This window comes from Spermophilus citellus (assembly GCF_964194105.1).
Source record: "Spermophilus citellus genome assembly, chromosome: 9".
Lineage (NCBI taxonomy): Eukaryota > Metazoa > Chordata > Mammalia > Rodentia > Sciuridae > Spermophilus > Spermophilus citellus.
The window spans coordinates 14,171,016-14,187,519 of NC_138191.1; the positions used below are offsets into that span (position 1 = coordinate 14,171,016).

Consider the following 16,504-nt stretch of genomic DNA (forward strand, 5'->3'; position numbering starts at 1 on the left):
TTCCATTATATTTGTCACATTTACTTCTTAACTCCCTTTGTACAGCACCATACATCCCAATACACGAAAGTCTAGTGGTGTACTTCTTTAGTCATTACACAGACTTCTGAATTCATTACATCCTACCACACTTCACAATCAAACACATCTTTCTTGCTAAGCTTTTTACATTCTCCTCTTTTTACATCTCTATTTACTTTTATCATCCTTTCTTTCTCTTTTATGCTCCTTTTCTTCTATGTCCAGCAACCCCACAAATGAGAAGTTGCCTCTAGTTGGAAAAGTATCCATGGACCTTAAAGCAAAAGGATCCACAATCCTTTAGCAGTTTTTCAAACTGCTAATAATCTCTTGGATCCTTTACTTCATAAATTGCTGTTTCCAGTCATACTCCATTGTCTGAGAGCCTTTCCATTACAGTAATGGTGAGTTAATTCTCACACATGCTGATTGAAAGCTTGTTTGTGTGTTCCAGAAAAATCTGCACATCTGGTTAACATATGCATTTGGGTTGCCTTGATTCTTATCACTGATATTCATAGTGAGATAAAGTTTGTTATTCCTATTTCATTAAGTCTTGAAATTAACAGGGTGTGGAATCAAAAAGAGAGAAAGGCAGAGATGGAACAGAGTACTTTTAACTGAGAATTTCAGTCTTAAGGATATTAGTGTGAATGAAAAGTGACGTTCTCTGGTTCCCATGGAGAGATGGAGTATTCTTCATATTAATCTTAGCACATGAGTGGAAAAAATGGCAAGGAGAGAAACAAAAACATAGAATATGATAAAGTCCTTGTCATTGTTTTATTTGGTGAGGTTTGCCGTGCTGCACTGTGCCCAGCGTACTGACCACTGATGAATGGTCTAGACTCTGGGTCCTTCTAGGCCATGGATACCTCTGATTTAAGATTAAAGGGAAAAATGAAGAAGGAAGATCTCGAATTAGGACTATATTGTTTCCAAGGGTTAATACTGACATAGTATGGCTTTCAGAAGAGAATTCCTATGCAACCCATAGGAGACTCCAATACTTTTAAGAATGTGGGCCAGTGGCTTCACCAAAGCAAATGTTGCTACTTTATAACTCAAGAATGACTGTCCTTATGTACTCAGAGAATTATTAGTCTTGACTAGGTGAGTACTTCTTTTGACGTGACCCCACTTTACCACCATAGCCTTTAAAGAACATGCTACCAAAATGTGTGTTGTGACTGACTGTGGGAATAGACTGCATTAAGAAAAATCAGTAAGAGAAAATAAAAAAATTATGAGATAAACCAGAAGGTGGTTATCCACTTTATAAAAACTTTCTTGACTTTATTAATAGTGTGAATCTGTGGCTTTTTGAAAAGGCAAATGATTTCCAGTGAAAAGTTTTATTTTTCAGAGTAGTTTTATGCAGCATATATTTGATTTAGTAAATATTGACCACTTTCTGCACGACAGACATTTTGTTAAATACTAGGAATGCAATTTATATGTGAATAAATCATAAATCTTATTCTTAAAACCATTATAATTGAATAGTGATGTTCCAGGAGATATGGAGAATGAAACAGTTCATGGTGCCAATTTCTCTGTCCTTTCAAAGATTTCCCAAAGACAAATGAGCCTTGGTGTAATGGGTAGAAATAGACTTTGATGTGCATACTTCCCCTCTTCATTCTGATCCCGGCAATCTCTGAGTTTATCTGTGTCTGTATCCTCCAAAGGAATGATTTTCTTAAGGAGATAAAGATCATGTCCCGGCTCAAGGATGCAAACATCATCCGTCTCTTAGCTGTGTGTATCACTGATGACCCTCTTTGCATGATCACGGAATACATGGAGAATGGAGACCTCAATCAGTTTCTATCCCGCCATGAGCCTGCCAATTCTTGCTCCAGCAATGTACCCACTGTCAGGTAAATAAGTCAGGTCTTCTATCTCTTCCCTGTGGTCATGAGAGTCACTTGGAGTTTTAAAACAGAGAGCAATGAGCCTTAAAGTTTATCATTTTTCTGGCATGGTGAGTGACTATTCTGCAGGGAATAAAAAAGCAGCTGACCCTTCGGAAGAACGCAAAAGGGATTCTTTAAGAATAGTGAAAGAATGTTAAGGTTTAAATGCTTGGTTTGTTGATATCAACTTTAGAATGAGTACCTTTCCTAACTTCCTGTATCCATACTTTCTCTTCTCTTGTATTTTCCTCAGTTATGTCAACCTGAAGTTTATGGCTACCCAGATTGCCTCTGGCATGAAGTACCTTTCCTCTCTGAATTTTGTCCACCGAGATCTGGCTACACGAAACTGTTTAGTGGGTAAGAACTATACCATCAAGATAGCTGACTTTGGAATGAGCAGAAACTTATACAGTGGTGACTACTACCGGATCCAGGGTCGAGCAGTGCTCCCTATCCGCTGGATGTCTTGGGAGAGCATCTTGCTGGTGAGTTCCTGGCATTTGTAAGCCTTACCCTAGGAGGGGACAAATCAAAGACAGCAGGAGTCAAGTTCCATAGACCTTCATATTTTCTCTGATTGGAGATGATCTTTCTTGTGTACCAATTATTATTATTATTATTCAATACTTGCCTATTAATTGAAAAAAAGTAATATACTTTAGGAAAGAAAGTTAAACAGTATGATGTGGGATTCAGTATCATATTTTTTCTATCCTTTCCACATCCTCTTCGGTCTTAGGGTTTTAAAAATCTTATTATGTAAAGAAATGTTAATCACATAAAAAATTTTTCTTCTATGTTAACTTTATAATCATGTTGCTCATTAGATTTTGCCCTAGATGTCAGTGCCAACAATCCTGTCTAATCACTATATTTTTATGGTCTTTACCATTTACTTTTTAAGTTTATCATTATTTGTTTTCTACCTTTTACTTAATTCCTGGTATTCTCCATCATGAATGAATGACTTTTTCTAATGTCTTTCTTGGAGATGTTATATGACCATGCATACCTAAGAGTTTCCATTGCTGGTTTTATAAACATTTAGCTGATTAAAAGGATTAATAGGCTATGTACTTTTACTTCCTACAATACTGTGTACATGTAATTTTGTCTTTTGTAGTACTGCAGAGAAAAGTCACTTTGGTTTTATTTGTAGCTAATTTGCTTATTTACAGCTCATCCTTTTACAGGATTCAAAAATTAATTTTGAAATGAGAAAATATATAATTATCTCCTTCCCCTCATCAATTAATACTTTAGTATATTTCCTTTGAGAATTTTTTCATATGCATTAATTTCTTTATGTGTATTTCTGTGCAAAGTGTATATTATGTAATTGAAATGATGCCAACTCATACAATTCTATATATTTTTAATGTCTAATATCATTACATATTGTTTAAAGCATGGTTTTAGTGACTGAATCATTTCTATTGTAGGGATATGTTCTGTGATTTAATAATATCTTTATAATTTGATGTCTAAGTTCTTTTCAACTTCTTGCTATTAAGAATGATGCTGTAATATATACAACTTTTCAAAAATCTTTATAATTTTTCATCTCTATATGTGAATCTTTATATTTTGCCTAATTCTAAGGTAAATAGTAATTGCTCTATCTATGTTGTTAAAAAATATTTAAGACTGAGATAGAGAGACCCTGGCTCAAATTTCAATTTCTCCAATACTTTATGTTCTTATTAACCATGGTAATTTGGCAAACCCTCTTCTGTCACTTTTCTGATCTAAATATATCATCTACTTTGCTGTGTGGTTGTATTTATTGAATAAAAAGGGTCCAAGTTATTTATTACATGCTAATTACATCTGAATCTTAGTGCCATCACTTGATAGTCTCTTTTTTAATACTATGACTATCACTGAAGTGGGAAGAAAGAGTGCTGGATTCACTCAGGGACTTAACTCCAGACACTTCAACCAGATTCCTCTATCTCTAACATAAAAACAGTTGACTTTCCATTCTTACTTTGACTTTCCCAGGGACCTTTTTCCAAGGTACCCTAGAGCCTAAAAGTTGAATCTCTGACATTCAGTTCATGATGAATGCTTTGTGGCTGTGTTCCTTTCAGCTCCTGGTTCTCATCTGTAAGAAAAGCAGAACTAAGTTGAGATCATGAAGATGAGAGAATGGCTTGCCTTGTGACAACTTCACATTGTTATTTCTAGAACCTCTGTGCAGATCTTGGCAGTTTCAGTATTCTTTGCCCTGGGTTGAGGAAAGGAAATTAACTCCAGATTATGAAAATATAACCTGCTCTTGTTTTGCATGGGTTATTCTGATTTTTCCTTTTTTTGACTTCAATAGGGCAAATTCACTACAGCAAGTGATGTGTGGGCATTTGGGGTGACTCTGTGGGAGACGTTCACCTTTTGCCAAGAGCAGCCGTATTCTCAGCTGTCAGATGAACAGGTTATTGAAAATACTGGAGAGTTCTTCCGAGACCAGGGGAGGCAGGTAAGAGTATTTAGGGATGAACAGATGAAGACTTGGGTGCTTTTTTTTTTTGGTTGATTCAGCTTTTTGATATTCCTATGAGTGGATATTTAAAGCTTGCTAGAAGCTAGATATCCTTTAGATATTTTTTAGGAGGGGGGTCTAAATTATCTTGGTTATGAGACATTTCTCCTATAGATTTTATTTTATTTATTTTTTTATAAATAAAAATATAGTGGACCTTTAAAAAAGTCCACTATTTTTACCTTCATCCGTGCTAGTGGTGCACAAAATATACATTTTTGACTATCAATGCTCATGGACTAAAAGTCCATATTTGACTAAAGCCAGGCCAAAGCCAAATAACATCATTACAAGCTGAGTAAACTCATCTACAAACATCCAAATGTAAATTTTTTGATGAAAATTTTCTAAACTAATAGATTAAACATAATTTATTTGATTTTTATTTTATTACATTTTACTATTTAATTACTATTGAATTTCTTATTTAAATTTCAGTATTTAAATTTTAAAAGTTTAAAAACATTTTTTTATTTGACATGACAGGACAGTGTATTTTGACATATTATACATACATGGAATATAACTTATTTTAATAAGGATATCATTCTTGTGGTTGTACATGATGTAGAGTTTAAAAGTTTGATAGAGTGTAGGGACACCCATTTCAGTTATCAAGTTCAAGAAAGTGGGCAAGGGGGATGACTAAACTATGATGCAACCAGTCTTCATTTTGTTTCCTGATCTTAATATTTCTTTTTCTCTCTCTTCTTTAAATTTTTTGTTTCCAAAGATTTACCTCCCTCAACCAGCCATTTGCCCTGACTCTGTGTATAAGCTGATGCTCAGCTGTTGGAGAAGAGATACAAAGCACCGTCCATCATTTCAAGAAATCTACCTTTTGCTCCTTCAACAAGGGGATGAGTGATGCTGTCAATGCGTGACAGCATTCCAGTGGCCCAGGTTCTTCCCACAAGACCTACCACTCAACCATACCTAAGCCACTCCATCCGGACATTTTACGGAACTGAGAGACACAGGCCTTTTGCTTTGTTCTCTCTCTCTGTCCCTCACCTACCCCATGCCACTCCTTCACTCCCTACCACTGTCTCATATATACTTTTTTTTTTTTACATTAAAGCACTACAAAAGAAAAAAAATCTAGGGCAGATAAAATCTAGTAAAAGAAATCTTGATATACCAAAGGGTTAGATAACAAAAGCTACAAAATTTAGATAATTTATAAAGGTTAAATATGCTTATGTTTATAAATGTGCAGATTCTATAATATTTTTCCATGTCACCTTTTATAAAGTATCTTCAGAAAGAGAAAAAAAATTGAAGAATACTAAGGTCTTGGGAAACATGAGATTAGACTTAGGGGAAGCATGTAGTAGCCATGGAGAATCTGAAGACTTGATATTTAACAACTTACCACAGATGGTTTTCTGATTTGGCTTCTGAACATATACCATTCTCTGATTTCCCTCTCCTATCAAAGTGAATAATGTATTCTGGAAAAGTCCTAGTTTTTTGGAATGGGTATTTTCTTCATTCGTGGGCAGGGGTCATGGTTGAAATGCATTTATAAAGTTAACAGGGGATATGGATAGGAAAGAATGTCTGCTGCAAGGCTAAATGTAAGAGAACAGTTATTTTTTTAAAAAAGTATATCCTGCATGGAAGGATTCTTGAATGGATAACAGATGTAAGAAAGGAGTTCTATGAAGGACAGATAACAAGTATCCTATTCAATATTCACTTGTGAGGGTCCTCTTCTTTGTCTTGTTAAGAAATTTTTATGTGTGTATTTTAGTGGGCATCTGATTTTTTAATTAGTAAAGGCTGGTGTCTTAATAGCTTGATGATAGACCCTTTGTTTCACCTTGTACAAGTTTCTATTAATGGTTAACATCGCTGGATGTATGAACTGGAGACTGAATTTCTCAGGCATAAATACCTAAAGGACATGTATAACAGAGTAGATCTGTTCTGAGTGTCCCCAAAAGGTTGACCCAGAACAATGAGGAGATGTTAAAGGGAAATTGAAATCTATTCTTTTTAGGGAAAATACATCCAGTCAGGACATACAAGAATCAATGGGATGCCTCCAGAGATGGAGAGTCCTCTGTCTTTTGCAGAGGATCATATATAGGCTAAAGAACTATGCAAGAAGATGAAGGTTTTCAAATAGAGGAAAGATAGCTATATTAGACAATATTTAATGATTTTCTAACCCCAAGAATCATTGATTCCAGAGAGGCATAGGATGGCCATTCAGTGCTACTACTTAGTGTTCATCTTCTTGTTAACAAGATAGTATGAGGCTCTGATTCTCAGAATTCATGGAAGTGGATATCTGTTGAGTAGGAATCTCCTTAGAGAAGATTCTGAGCTTTTGACACATGATAAATTTCCAGATTCATTGGGAAAACTAGAAAAGGGGACCCTTAATTCCCATTGAGAAAAAAATTAGAGAAGATTACAAAACTAACTTCCTAAGGTGGCAAGAAATAGTCTTGATCCCCTGGATCTGCTTCTCTTGCTTCCATGGTCTGCCTTTTTATAGTCTCTTAGAAACGTCAATGTTTCTCCATTTAGCTTTCAAAATTGTTCCAGGCCCTGCATGAACATAAATCTAAGTCCCCAACATTCATTTTGCAGGTCATCTTCTGACTATAGCAAATACCTTTTCCCCCTGGTTGTTCTAAGCCTGGACTTCAGTCTCTTCCATGACAAACTTTGGTTTAAGAGTCGGGAGAATGTTTGACCATCTTTTGCTTTAAGCCAAGTGTGCCATCTTGTTTCTCTGAATTTTGTTTTCTTATCTGTAAAGTGAGTAAACTGAATTAGATGGCATTGAAGTGCTTATTGAATACTGTTTTTCTATAACTGATGTGGATTCAGTAATCCAGTCATCTCTTGTTCTGGAAAATGTGGTTGGTAGAAGGGATCTTGGGAGAAGTTACTGTAATAGTAGTAACAATGGCACCTGCATCTGTATAGTGCCTTAGCATTACCATTTCTATAATATTTATTTCATTTTATATGTACAGGGCCAGACATGTTTTCCTATGAGACCTGCCACCCTCTGATCTCAAGGAAAGTGTTAACTTCCTTAGAAATAAAAGGATGTGACATCAGAACCTACAGTCTACTTATCCATATGCCTCTGGTAGGACTACCTCCAGACCATTTCCCCTTCCATAGCCTAACATCTTTCTGCTTAGGACTTTTTAGGATTCTGCCTCAATTCACTGTATTTCATGATCCCATACTTAAAAATATTTAAAATGTTATTAAAGTATATGAATTTTCCTGACTTTGAGTCATGGAAGTAATCTGTTTTAGGTGGCAGCCAAATATGTATTATCATGTACAAGTATCCTTTTCTGGATGAAGAATTCTCCATCTTTTGGCACTGAGAAATTGCACTATAGACATAGGTTTAACTTCTAACCTAACTTGTACCTGAAGTGACCCAACAGAGTAAATGGTAAAGACTTAGTATGTAGACTTAGTATGTTACATTAAAAAGGTGTTCAAATCTAAATTAGAGGAATGAAGCTAGGAAAAGAAATAGGGAAAATGATAAGAAAGTATAGGACCTTCTTCTCTTTGCTATAAGTTATCCTCTTCATGATGCATGTAAGCTATTTTGTGTCAAGGTTATGTTTTTAGATAGTCAAGATTTTAATTTATACTTGTGCTGGTTAACGTGTTGATAGCTAGGCCAAAATCTTGATGTGCTGTCCAGACACATATATTATTAGTTCGCAAGTGTTTACTGGAGTGAAAAGAAGTATCCAGGGAGAGTAAGCTGTGGAAAGATCACTTGTAAGTGTTCAAGAATATATAGCAAAGAGGGAAGTATGCAAGTGGGACAAAAAATGAATACATGAATGTGCATATGACTGGGCAGGGAGGCTGAGGAGGGGTTAGGAAAGAGAGTGGCAATAGTAGAGAGGCAATAAAAAGAGGCAATGAGAGTGCATGGGAGCCATGGATAGGGGCTAGTCAAACAAGGTAGAAACAGGGGTAGCGGGAGCTGATGGAATGTGCTCTGAAGCAAGGAAGCAAAGATTTAGAAAGAGACCTGAGAAAGGATAGAAAAAGTGACTTGAAGTAGGGATGGTAAAGAGGAAATACTGGGTGATAGAGATTATAAAATATTTATTAAAAATGAAAAGACAGGTGCAGTAATGGAAACAGGATTGTTGTTTTTATTGTTTAAAGGTATGTAGGGATGTCCTCCACAGATCTAAAAACACATAACTGTCAGGGAATGATCCTCTAATTTCAGAGTCAGGGGGTGAGGGAGGCAGTTTAAGCCCCTATGTGTTCTAGACTACTTCAAGGGCTGGTGAGAGGTCAACTCTCTGCCTGAACTGGATTTGACTTTCCAAGGGTTATTTTAGACATGAAGACCTAGATACGGGGAGCTAATGGTAGTTCCTGAAACTTTGCATTCCCTCCTCTTGCCTTTGTTAATGAAATCCATCTTCAAGGATGTCCATCATTGCTGTGCCCAGAATGGCAACAGACAAGTGGAAAAAACAGGCATAAGTTAGGTAAAACTTAATCTCATCTGGTGTCCTCCACACAATGAGTTATGTGCCACGTTAGAAACATGCATGTTTCTAGTTCCATCCAGTCTTCCCACAAGAAAGCCATGATGTGGGGCCAGGCCATGTGTTTTGAGTAAAGTAGAATAGAGCGTCTAAAGGAGGGAAAAGGAAGATGTTGCAAAGAAATATAATAAAACATCAGCATCTGTTCTCAAAACTAAAAAAAAAAAATGAAAAGGATGACAGTGTATAGCTATTATGTTTTTGATCCTAAGTTGAATTCATAAACCCGGATCTTGCCATCTTAGTCTTCTCTTGTCTGTCGTATTTTTGTTCTTTGTTAGTGCATGTGGTAGGTCACTAATATTTCTGGAAGATGCAGATCCTGATCTACTCTGGGAAATACTTCTGAACTGAAATTTCACATTTGTATAGAAACAGATAAATGTCTTCATCTGCTCCAATTAGATACATTGCATGGTGGCAGAAGACTAATGAGTAATTGTTTAGTTGCTGTCTTCTTTTTGAAAACTTTTTATTTTGAAATAACTTAAGACTCTCAAGAAGTTAAAAAAAAGTGTAGAAATGTTCTTACCCTAGATCTAGTTTTCCCCAATTGATAAAATTTACATAGCCCATTTCAACCACAGAAACCATAGTCCCTTTTGAACCATTTTCAAAACCAGAAAATTGACATTGGTGTAATACCTCTAACTAAACTACAGATTTTATTTGGATTTCACCATTTTCATACATATATTCCTTTAGGTACTGAATTCTTTTAGTCCTTGATGTAATTTGTAACCTGTCCTTGCTTGGATGTATCAGACACTATCTGGATACAATTATACAAAATTCAAGAGAATATAACAAATTAATATGTTCATTTATTGTTGAGCAATGCCATCCCTATCCTGCCTCTAAATTTTACCATTAGTTTTACAATCCAAAGATGACTTAGAAGATTAGATAATACCAAAGTAAGATCCATCTATAGATTGTTGGATAGAGACTCAGCTGTGGAAGGAAGTGCTAAATGGTTCCTGAAGTTTTACAGGTGAGTAGGGTTTTTATCAAAGACAAGAAGAAAATTTTCAGGTAAATCAGTATTTTGGTCAAGAGTTAGGTGGCACTTAATGACACCATGGATAGCTTGTGGAAGGAATACAATATAATAGTGTAGACCCTGAATGTGTAATAAAACACAATTTTTTTTGGAGTAGCAGAGAAGCTTCATTTGCTTAAATATCTGTTCTTAATGGGAACAACAACCTTAGAGAAGTTGAAGCTGTTTTTGTGGATTACAGCTTTGAGTTTTGTGAGTGCCATTTTTAAGCTGCCCTATTGAAGGGTCACAAGACTATAACAGTGTGTGTCTTATAAAATTCCTAGCACATAAGTGAACACTTGATAAATATTTTCCAAATTTTGTTTTTTGAATGAATAAAAGATGGGGACAAAAACCCTGTCATCCAGTATAACTAGGGTGACTTTAGTGAGATTGCTTTGTTGTAACAGAAATTTTATTTTCAAATAAGAGGACATAGTGCTCATACTTGTACCAGGTAAAATACATTCTCCATCTGCATACTTGGAAATAGCGAAATTGATCTATGGAAATGCTTCATTCTTTGAGGTAATTAGACAGCAGTGCAAGGTAGTTCTCAACACTGTACCAGATTAAAAGCAAGGACCAAACTCTGGCTCCGAACCTAGTTTCTCCTGTAGACACTTTGTCAACATCTTTACAGGTGAAGGAATCTGCCTCCCAAGCTAGCCTGTGCATGTTAAGGAAGAATTTGAAAATAACAACAACGACAAAAACACACCAAAAACTTAAGGCAGAGTATGTTAGGATGAGGTAATTACTTGCACTGTAAAATTGTTTTTTCAAGAAAAGGTTTGGAAGTAACTGAAAGTTGGGAAAATTATTGCACACACACCAAGAATCTGTAAACTAGCCTAACAGTTCTTTACTGTTCATGATATCCTATTCCCCCCCCCCCCCCGTTGTCTGGTAATTTTTTTGGAGGACTGAGTTTCTGCAGCAATGATGAGGAAACATCTGGGCATTATTCCATAGGCTTTGGAGGATAATGTGTCTCATCAAGGGGTAAACAGCAAATGGATTTAATTTTTACTTAAAACTATTATAGTCATTCCAAAATAGAATAAGTAAAAATTCTCTGTATTAGAAAAAGAAACATGATACCAATTGTATATTTTCTTTTCTTTATTTATTCTCTGTCTGTCAGATGATAAATTGTAAATAACAATGATTAAAGAGTTATGATACTAATGAATCCTTATTTCTGTGTAAACATCACCTGAGATTTCTTACATCAGTTTTGGAGAAGTAATGGGACATGGGACAGAGATAGGGAAGTTATACAGTATGGCTGTCTCTTGCTGAGGTTGTCTGACAGGGTTATTTAGATAGGTTTCTAACACCTTAGTTGAATGTTTATTGGAAGAAAAACATTCTAGTCTCTGACATATCCAAATATACCAGAGTCTGTGATTTTATATCCTCAAATTAATTATCCAGTTCTGAGGAAACCAGTCTAGAGTTTATTGGGGACCTTTCTTGTTATTGTTACAGAGTTATCTATACAAATCCTTGCTAAATCCAAATTTACAATCTCTGTCTTAGATTGTACACAATGCACAAACCAACAAAATTATACACAATCAGAATATAGATTCAGTTTTCATGTTAGATATTAGTGTGAAATCAGTCAACATAATACATTATTTTTAGCCTGAAGAATAAAAATAAATTTATATTTTCAATTATCTAAGTAACATAAACACATTTCTTTCAATAGTGGTCATGGTAGATAAGGATATATATATATATATATATAGTTGCTACATTTACTATTCAAATAATAGGAACCGAGATTTGTCAGTGATAGATGGAATCATTGTGTGCCTGGTTTCCAGGAAAACACAATGAGGTCTGCACAACGAAAACCTATTCATCTTGAGATTATAAAAACATACCTTCCCAAACTCATCTATTTAGTAAAAAATATGTTCCAATATTTATTGAGCTGTGTTTTCTGTGTTATAACATTTTTAAAATACAAAATTAAATGACATCTATTAAAAATGGTTTTATTCTAGTAGATTAGCCCGTCTTTCAAAGCTCACAGCACACTGAAAAAAGCAGATTATACTAAAAAATGGAAAAAGAGACCAAAGTTACTTCATTCAGTTAAATGGAAGTCATAAGGGATGAGACCCCGATGCCCTTGCTCTGCAGTCAAATGGCCTTCACATAATTCACACTCCATCCTACGCTATCATCGCAAGATTGTGGTGATGCTGAACCTCTGGAGTCTGTACCCTCTACTTTCTGTGTAGAAATTAATTTTCTTTGGGATGGCCACACATCTCTCTTTCCTCTCTTACTCCTTTCACATGTGCCTGCTGAGCTCCAGGACATTTTAAAAGTGTTTGATTTATATTCTCAAGATTGGGGTTAAAATCACTCTAATACATTCAGAAAATATTGTTGAACTGTGGTCTCTTCAGAGCAATTGAAAGTGAGATAACAATGAAAGTTGAGTCCCACCTCAATAATGAAAAATTTTTATCTAGGAATCTAATGTTCAAATAATCAGATTTGCTTTTTAAAATCTAATTTTATTGGCATAAGATAAATGATTACTCTCAGTGGTATTATTAATCAAAACGTCTAGGATCAAAAACCAATACCAATTATCCCAGTGTTTTAGGGATCATAGCTGTTCATAAGTAATTGAAATTTTGAAGGAGGCCATGGAGTGGATTAAAGCATGTTCACTAGTTTGATGTATGATGATATACAGTTTAATTCAGTTAACAGGGCATGGTAATGGTTCTTCTGTCTACTAGAAATATAGAAACCTAGAGGAAACATTAGAAATTTTTTACAGCCGTTTGGTAGAGCACTTTTATATGTGTTGATTCTAATAAAAAAAAAAACTAGGGCTCGTAATTTGTATGCATTTTGTTTTTAATTTTTCCAGTAATTTTTTTGTTTTTCGTATTTTCCAAAAATACGTATATGGAATGGCTTGGAAACAAAAAAACTGCTTCTTGGCCAGAAAGAGTTTGAGAGGCGTTGATGTAGATTATAGTATATTTTCAGTACATCATTCTGAGAATGAAGTTCTGAGAATATCTGATTCCATAACACATTCCAATCTTTGAAGATTGGTATTTCATGCATGATTCTACATAAAATTCTTAATAAAGTCAATGTTCATTTTCCAAAAGAGGATTAAGCTGGATCTATACACTCAAAAAACAGTGGAAAATTTCTCATTTTTCTGATTGTACAGGTTGCAGAATCACATTGGACATACAGTCACCTATATACATACAGCAATAATAATGTCTATTTTATTCTGCTGCCCTTCCTATCCTGCCTTCTCCTCCCCTCCCATCACTTCTCTCTACCCAATCTAATGTGATACACTTTTTTTTAATTAGTTACAAATTGTAATCACATTATTACTTGCATAAGTTAGGTTGACTTTTTAAATGTGTTAAATGCAAAGAACTCTAAATAACGCAATACTATCCATTTTAATACAATGTTCATTTTACATGAGACAAGTAGGTGATCATTTTAAATTTATTTTGTTAGAAAGTTTCAAGCATTTATCTTTATTTCTTAATTTCCTCACTTTCCCTTTATCCCTTTTATTCTTTTTCTTAACTTGTAGTTATATGAGAGATTTTTTTGATAAAATGATAAAATACAAAACATACAAATATTTCTTCCAAATTTCACAATTCATAAATAAGAAATTCACATATATTCAGATTTTCTATTTTAGGCAATATTTTTCAAAAGTTAATATATGCTTCACATAATTATGTATAATATGCATTATTTTTACTTGATGACATCTTAAACATTGTTGCACATTACTAATAAATGTGATAAACATTAAAAAAAAAAACCAGTGGAAAAGCACATAATCCCTGAACCTTAGCTCCTGTATCTATCCCTTTACTCTAATACAAGCTCTGGTGCAACCATCCTAATGCCATTCTGAGGCTCCAGTACGTCGACTCTGCGCGAGCCACGGCAACCCAAGCTCTGCTCAAACAGCACCACCACGCGGAAAAATGCAGCTGCCCCAAGCCTGGAGCAGCAGGGCTGGAGGCACCTGCGCCCCGGAGTAGGCGGGGACTTCCTGGATTGGCTTGACGCTCTGCGTCACGCGGCTCCGCCCCTCGGCCTATCTCACTCCACCCGGCCTAGGCGTTGCGCGCCGACGGCAGACTGCGATTGGCAGGCACGGTGTGGAGTCGATGACGCAAGAGTCCCGATCGGTCCCCCATTGGTGGGCGTGTACCTGGGTGCAGCCTCTCTGGGGGCGGGGCGGGGGAGGGGGGAGGTTCCAAAGTTAGTATGAATTCGCAGGGGTTCCGAACGCTGAGGTGAGGACCTGCTTTACTGCTGGGCTCTTGAGTGTGCGAAGATGCGAAAGGTGGTTTTGGTCACCGGGGCGAGCAGGTGAGGGCTCTTTGGGGATTGCAGAGGCTGCGTTCTGGGGTCGGAGGGAGCAGAAGCCGGCGACCTGCCGTTGACAACCCGGGCAGTTGCCTGTCTTTGAATTTGCTCCGTTGGGGACTTGGGCCGAGACCCCGTCCTACTATTCTCTGGTTCCTTCGCCAAGGTACGGGGCATGCTGGCCCCTTGAGGTACTCAGAAACTGGTGCTTTGAATTAAACATGGCAGTGTAAGGGAGAACTAAACCACTAGTAAGTCATCAGGGTTGCTTGTGATTATCCAGGGAAAAGGAAGTTTCCTACGCGGACCCTGCACACGCCTTTGACCCACTCTGAAGTATACACTGTGAATCCCTGAAGTTTAGTTCGGTGCTGAGCACGTGGCCATGTCTTATGCTCCTAGTTTTAAAATTTCAACATCCACGAGCATCAGGAGCCCGCGCGCGCGGTGGGGAGCTGGTGTCTTATTTCATTTCACACAGCACTAATACATACTCTGTAATACAGAGTATATGATAGGAACATAGGAAAAAAATGATTCCTGTTAAGGCATAGTCCGAGTGCAGAGTTATTAGCTCCTAATTATTCCGGGATTGCTCACCTGGACTCTCAGCCTACTTTATTGACTGACTGTTTTATTTCTCATTTGTACTTTCACGAAGGATGTGTGGAGGATAAAATCAATCAATCCATTTTTCTACCAATTGCTTTTTGGCGTTTTGAGAGATTAAGACAGAAATATGGTAAATGTCATTTAAGATTGCCCTGCTTCAGTTATCTAACCATATTCACATCAACTAAATCAGCTATGTAGCTGTCTGCCATGGACAGTTTTTCGGTATGCCCTCTACTTTGCCAATGTGCGATAAATAAAGCAGGGCTGACTTAGTGTTTGCTTCTTTTTCATATATTGTGATATGTGCAATTTTATATTTAAAGTCCTGTTATTCTTTAGTGAAGATGAATAAACATAATATACTTGATGCAGCATTGGTAGTACCAACATATTACTGATGGTTTCAGGCTCTTTTTGGAATTCTAATATTTAATTTATTGCCCCGGTTTTCATTAGTCCCAGCAGATGATCTGACTGCTGTCGCCATCTAGTGGGAAGTTTTATAGAGCTCTTTCTGAAGTAGTTTATTTAAAGTCTAAGCATACTTGTCCCTTCCTCTCTTTCTTGGTCCCCATCTAATATTTATTGCTACCTCCTATTCAATCATACTGAGTTCTTTCTCTTTGTATTGGTTATTTGGTCACAGTAATCGAGAGGAACTTATACCTCCCTCCTTCACTGATGCTTCCTCCTGAAAAACTCATCCATTCCCTTATCAGGGATTTCTGGTGCTCCTTATAGTGGCCATGATATCAATAGGTGGCGGAGCCCTGGACCTTGAAGAATGTAGACAGCAAAATAAACCATAAGCACAAGAAACGGCTAATAAAATGCTCTTTTCAACACTTGCTAGTAATGTATCACTTTCATGATTAGCACAGTAAGTACATAATGAAAACCAGTTATTGTGCTATTGAGATTTTTTGGAATGGGAGAAACAAACTAGACATCATCCTGAACAAATGACTATTAAAGTGGCAGATTCCTCTTTTCTTTAAATAATGCTTAAGTATTTTTTTTCTCCATCTCTACTCCTCCTTGGAGCTCAATTTGATACAGTCAGAAAGAAATGCCTTTATTTAGTACCATCTGAATTTACATGTATCTTGTACCTGAATTGCTTTCTCAGTGGCATCGGCCTAGCCCTTTGCAAGAGGCTTCTGGCAGAAGACAATGAGCTTTACCTTTGTTTGGCGTGCAGGAACACGGGCAAGGCAGAAGCTGTCCGTGCTACTCTGTTGGCCTGTTACCCCACTGCTGAAGTCACCACTGTGCAGGTGGATATCAGCAACTTACAGTCAGTGTTCGAGGCTGCCAAAGAACTTAAGCAAAGGTATGTCTCCTATTGTCACATTTCTCTCTCATGTGATTGTGTAACATA

General features: G+C 36.4%; 2 protein-coding genes across 10 annotated transcripts in view; both read left to right on the forward strand.

Moving 5' to 3' along the window:
* DDR2 (discoidin domain receptor tyrosine kinase 2) overlaps positions 1-7,898 on the forward strand; it is a 162,985-nt gene extending 155,087 nt beyond the window's left edge. For all 7 annotated transcript variants that reach the window (XM_081307616.1, XM_081307619.1, XM_081307615.1 and 4 more), the window contains 4 exons: positions 1,713-1,904; positions 2,194-2,428; positions 4,273-4,422; positions 5,219-7,898. In XM_081307616.1, the coding sequence (XP_081163742.1) occupies positions 1,713-1,904; positions 2,194-2,428; positions 4,273-4,422; positions 5,219-5,353 (712 nt within the window). In that variant the 3' untranslated portion in view covers positions 5,354-7,898. The remainder of the gene's footprint in view (positions 1-1,712; positions 1,905-2,193; positions 2,429-4,272; positions 4,423-5,218) is intronic.
* A 6,490-nt stretch (positions 7,899-14,388) lies between these two features.
* Positions 14,389-16,504, forward strand: part of HSD17B7 (hydroxysteroid 17-beta dehydrogenase 7) — a 31,536-nt gene continuing 29,420 nt past the window's right edge. For 2 of the 3 annotated variants that reach the window (XM_081307390.1, XM_081307388.1), the window contains exons 1-2: positions 14,389-14,511; positions 16,253-16,456. In XM_081307390.1, the coding sequence (XP_081163516.1) occupies positions 14,477-14,511; positions 16,253-16,456 (239 nt within the window). In that variant the 5' untranslated portion in view covers positions 14,389-14,476. The remainder of the gene's footprint in view (positions 14,512-16,252; positions 16,457-16,504) is intronic. The other variant, XM_081307389.1, reaches the window with a different exon arrangement.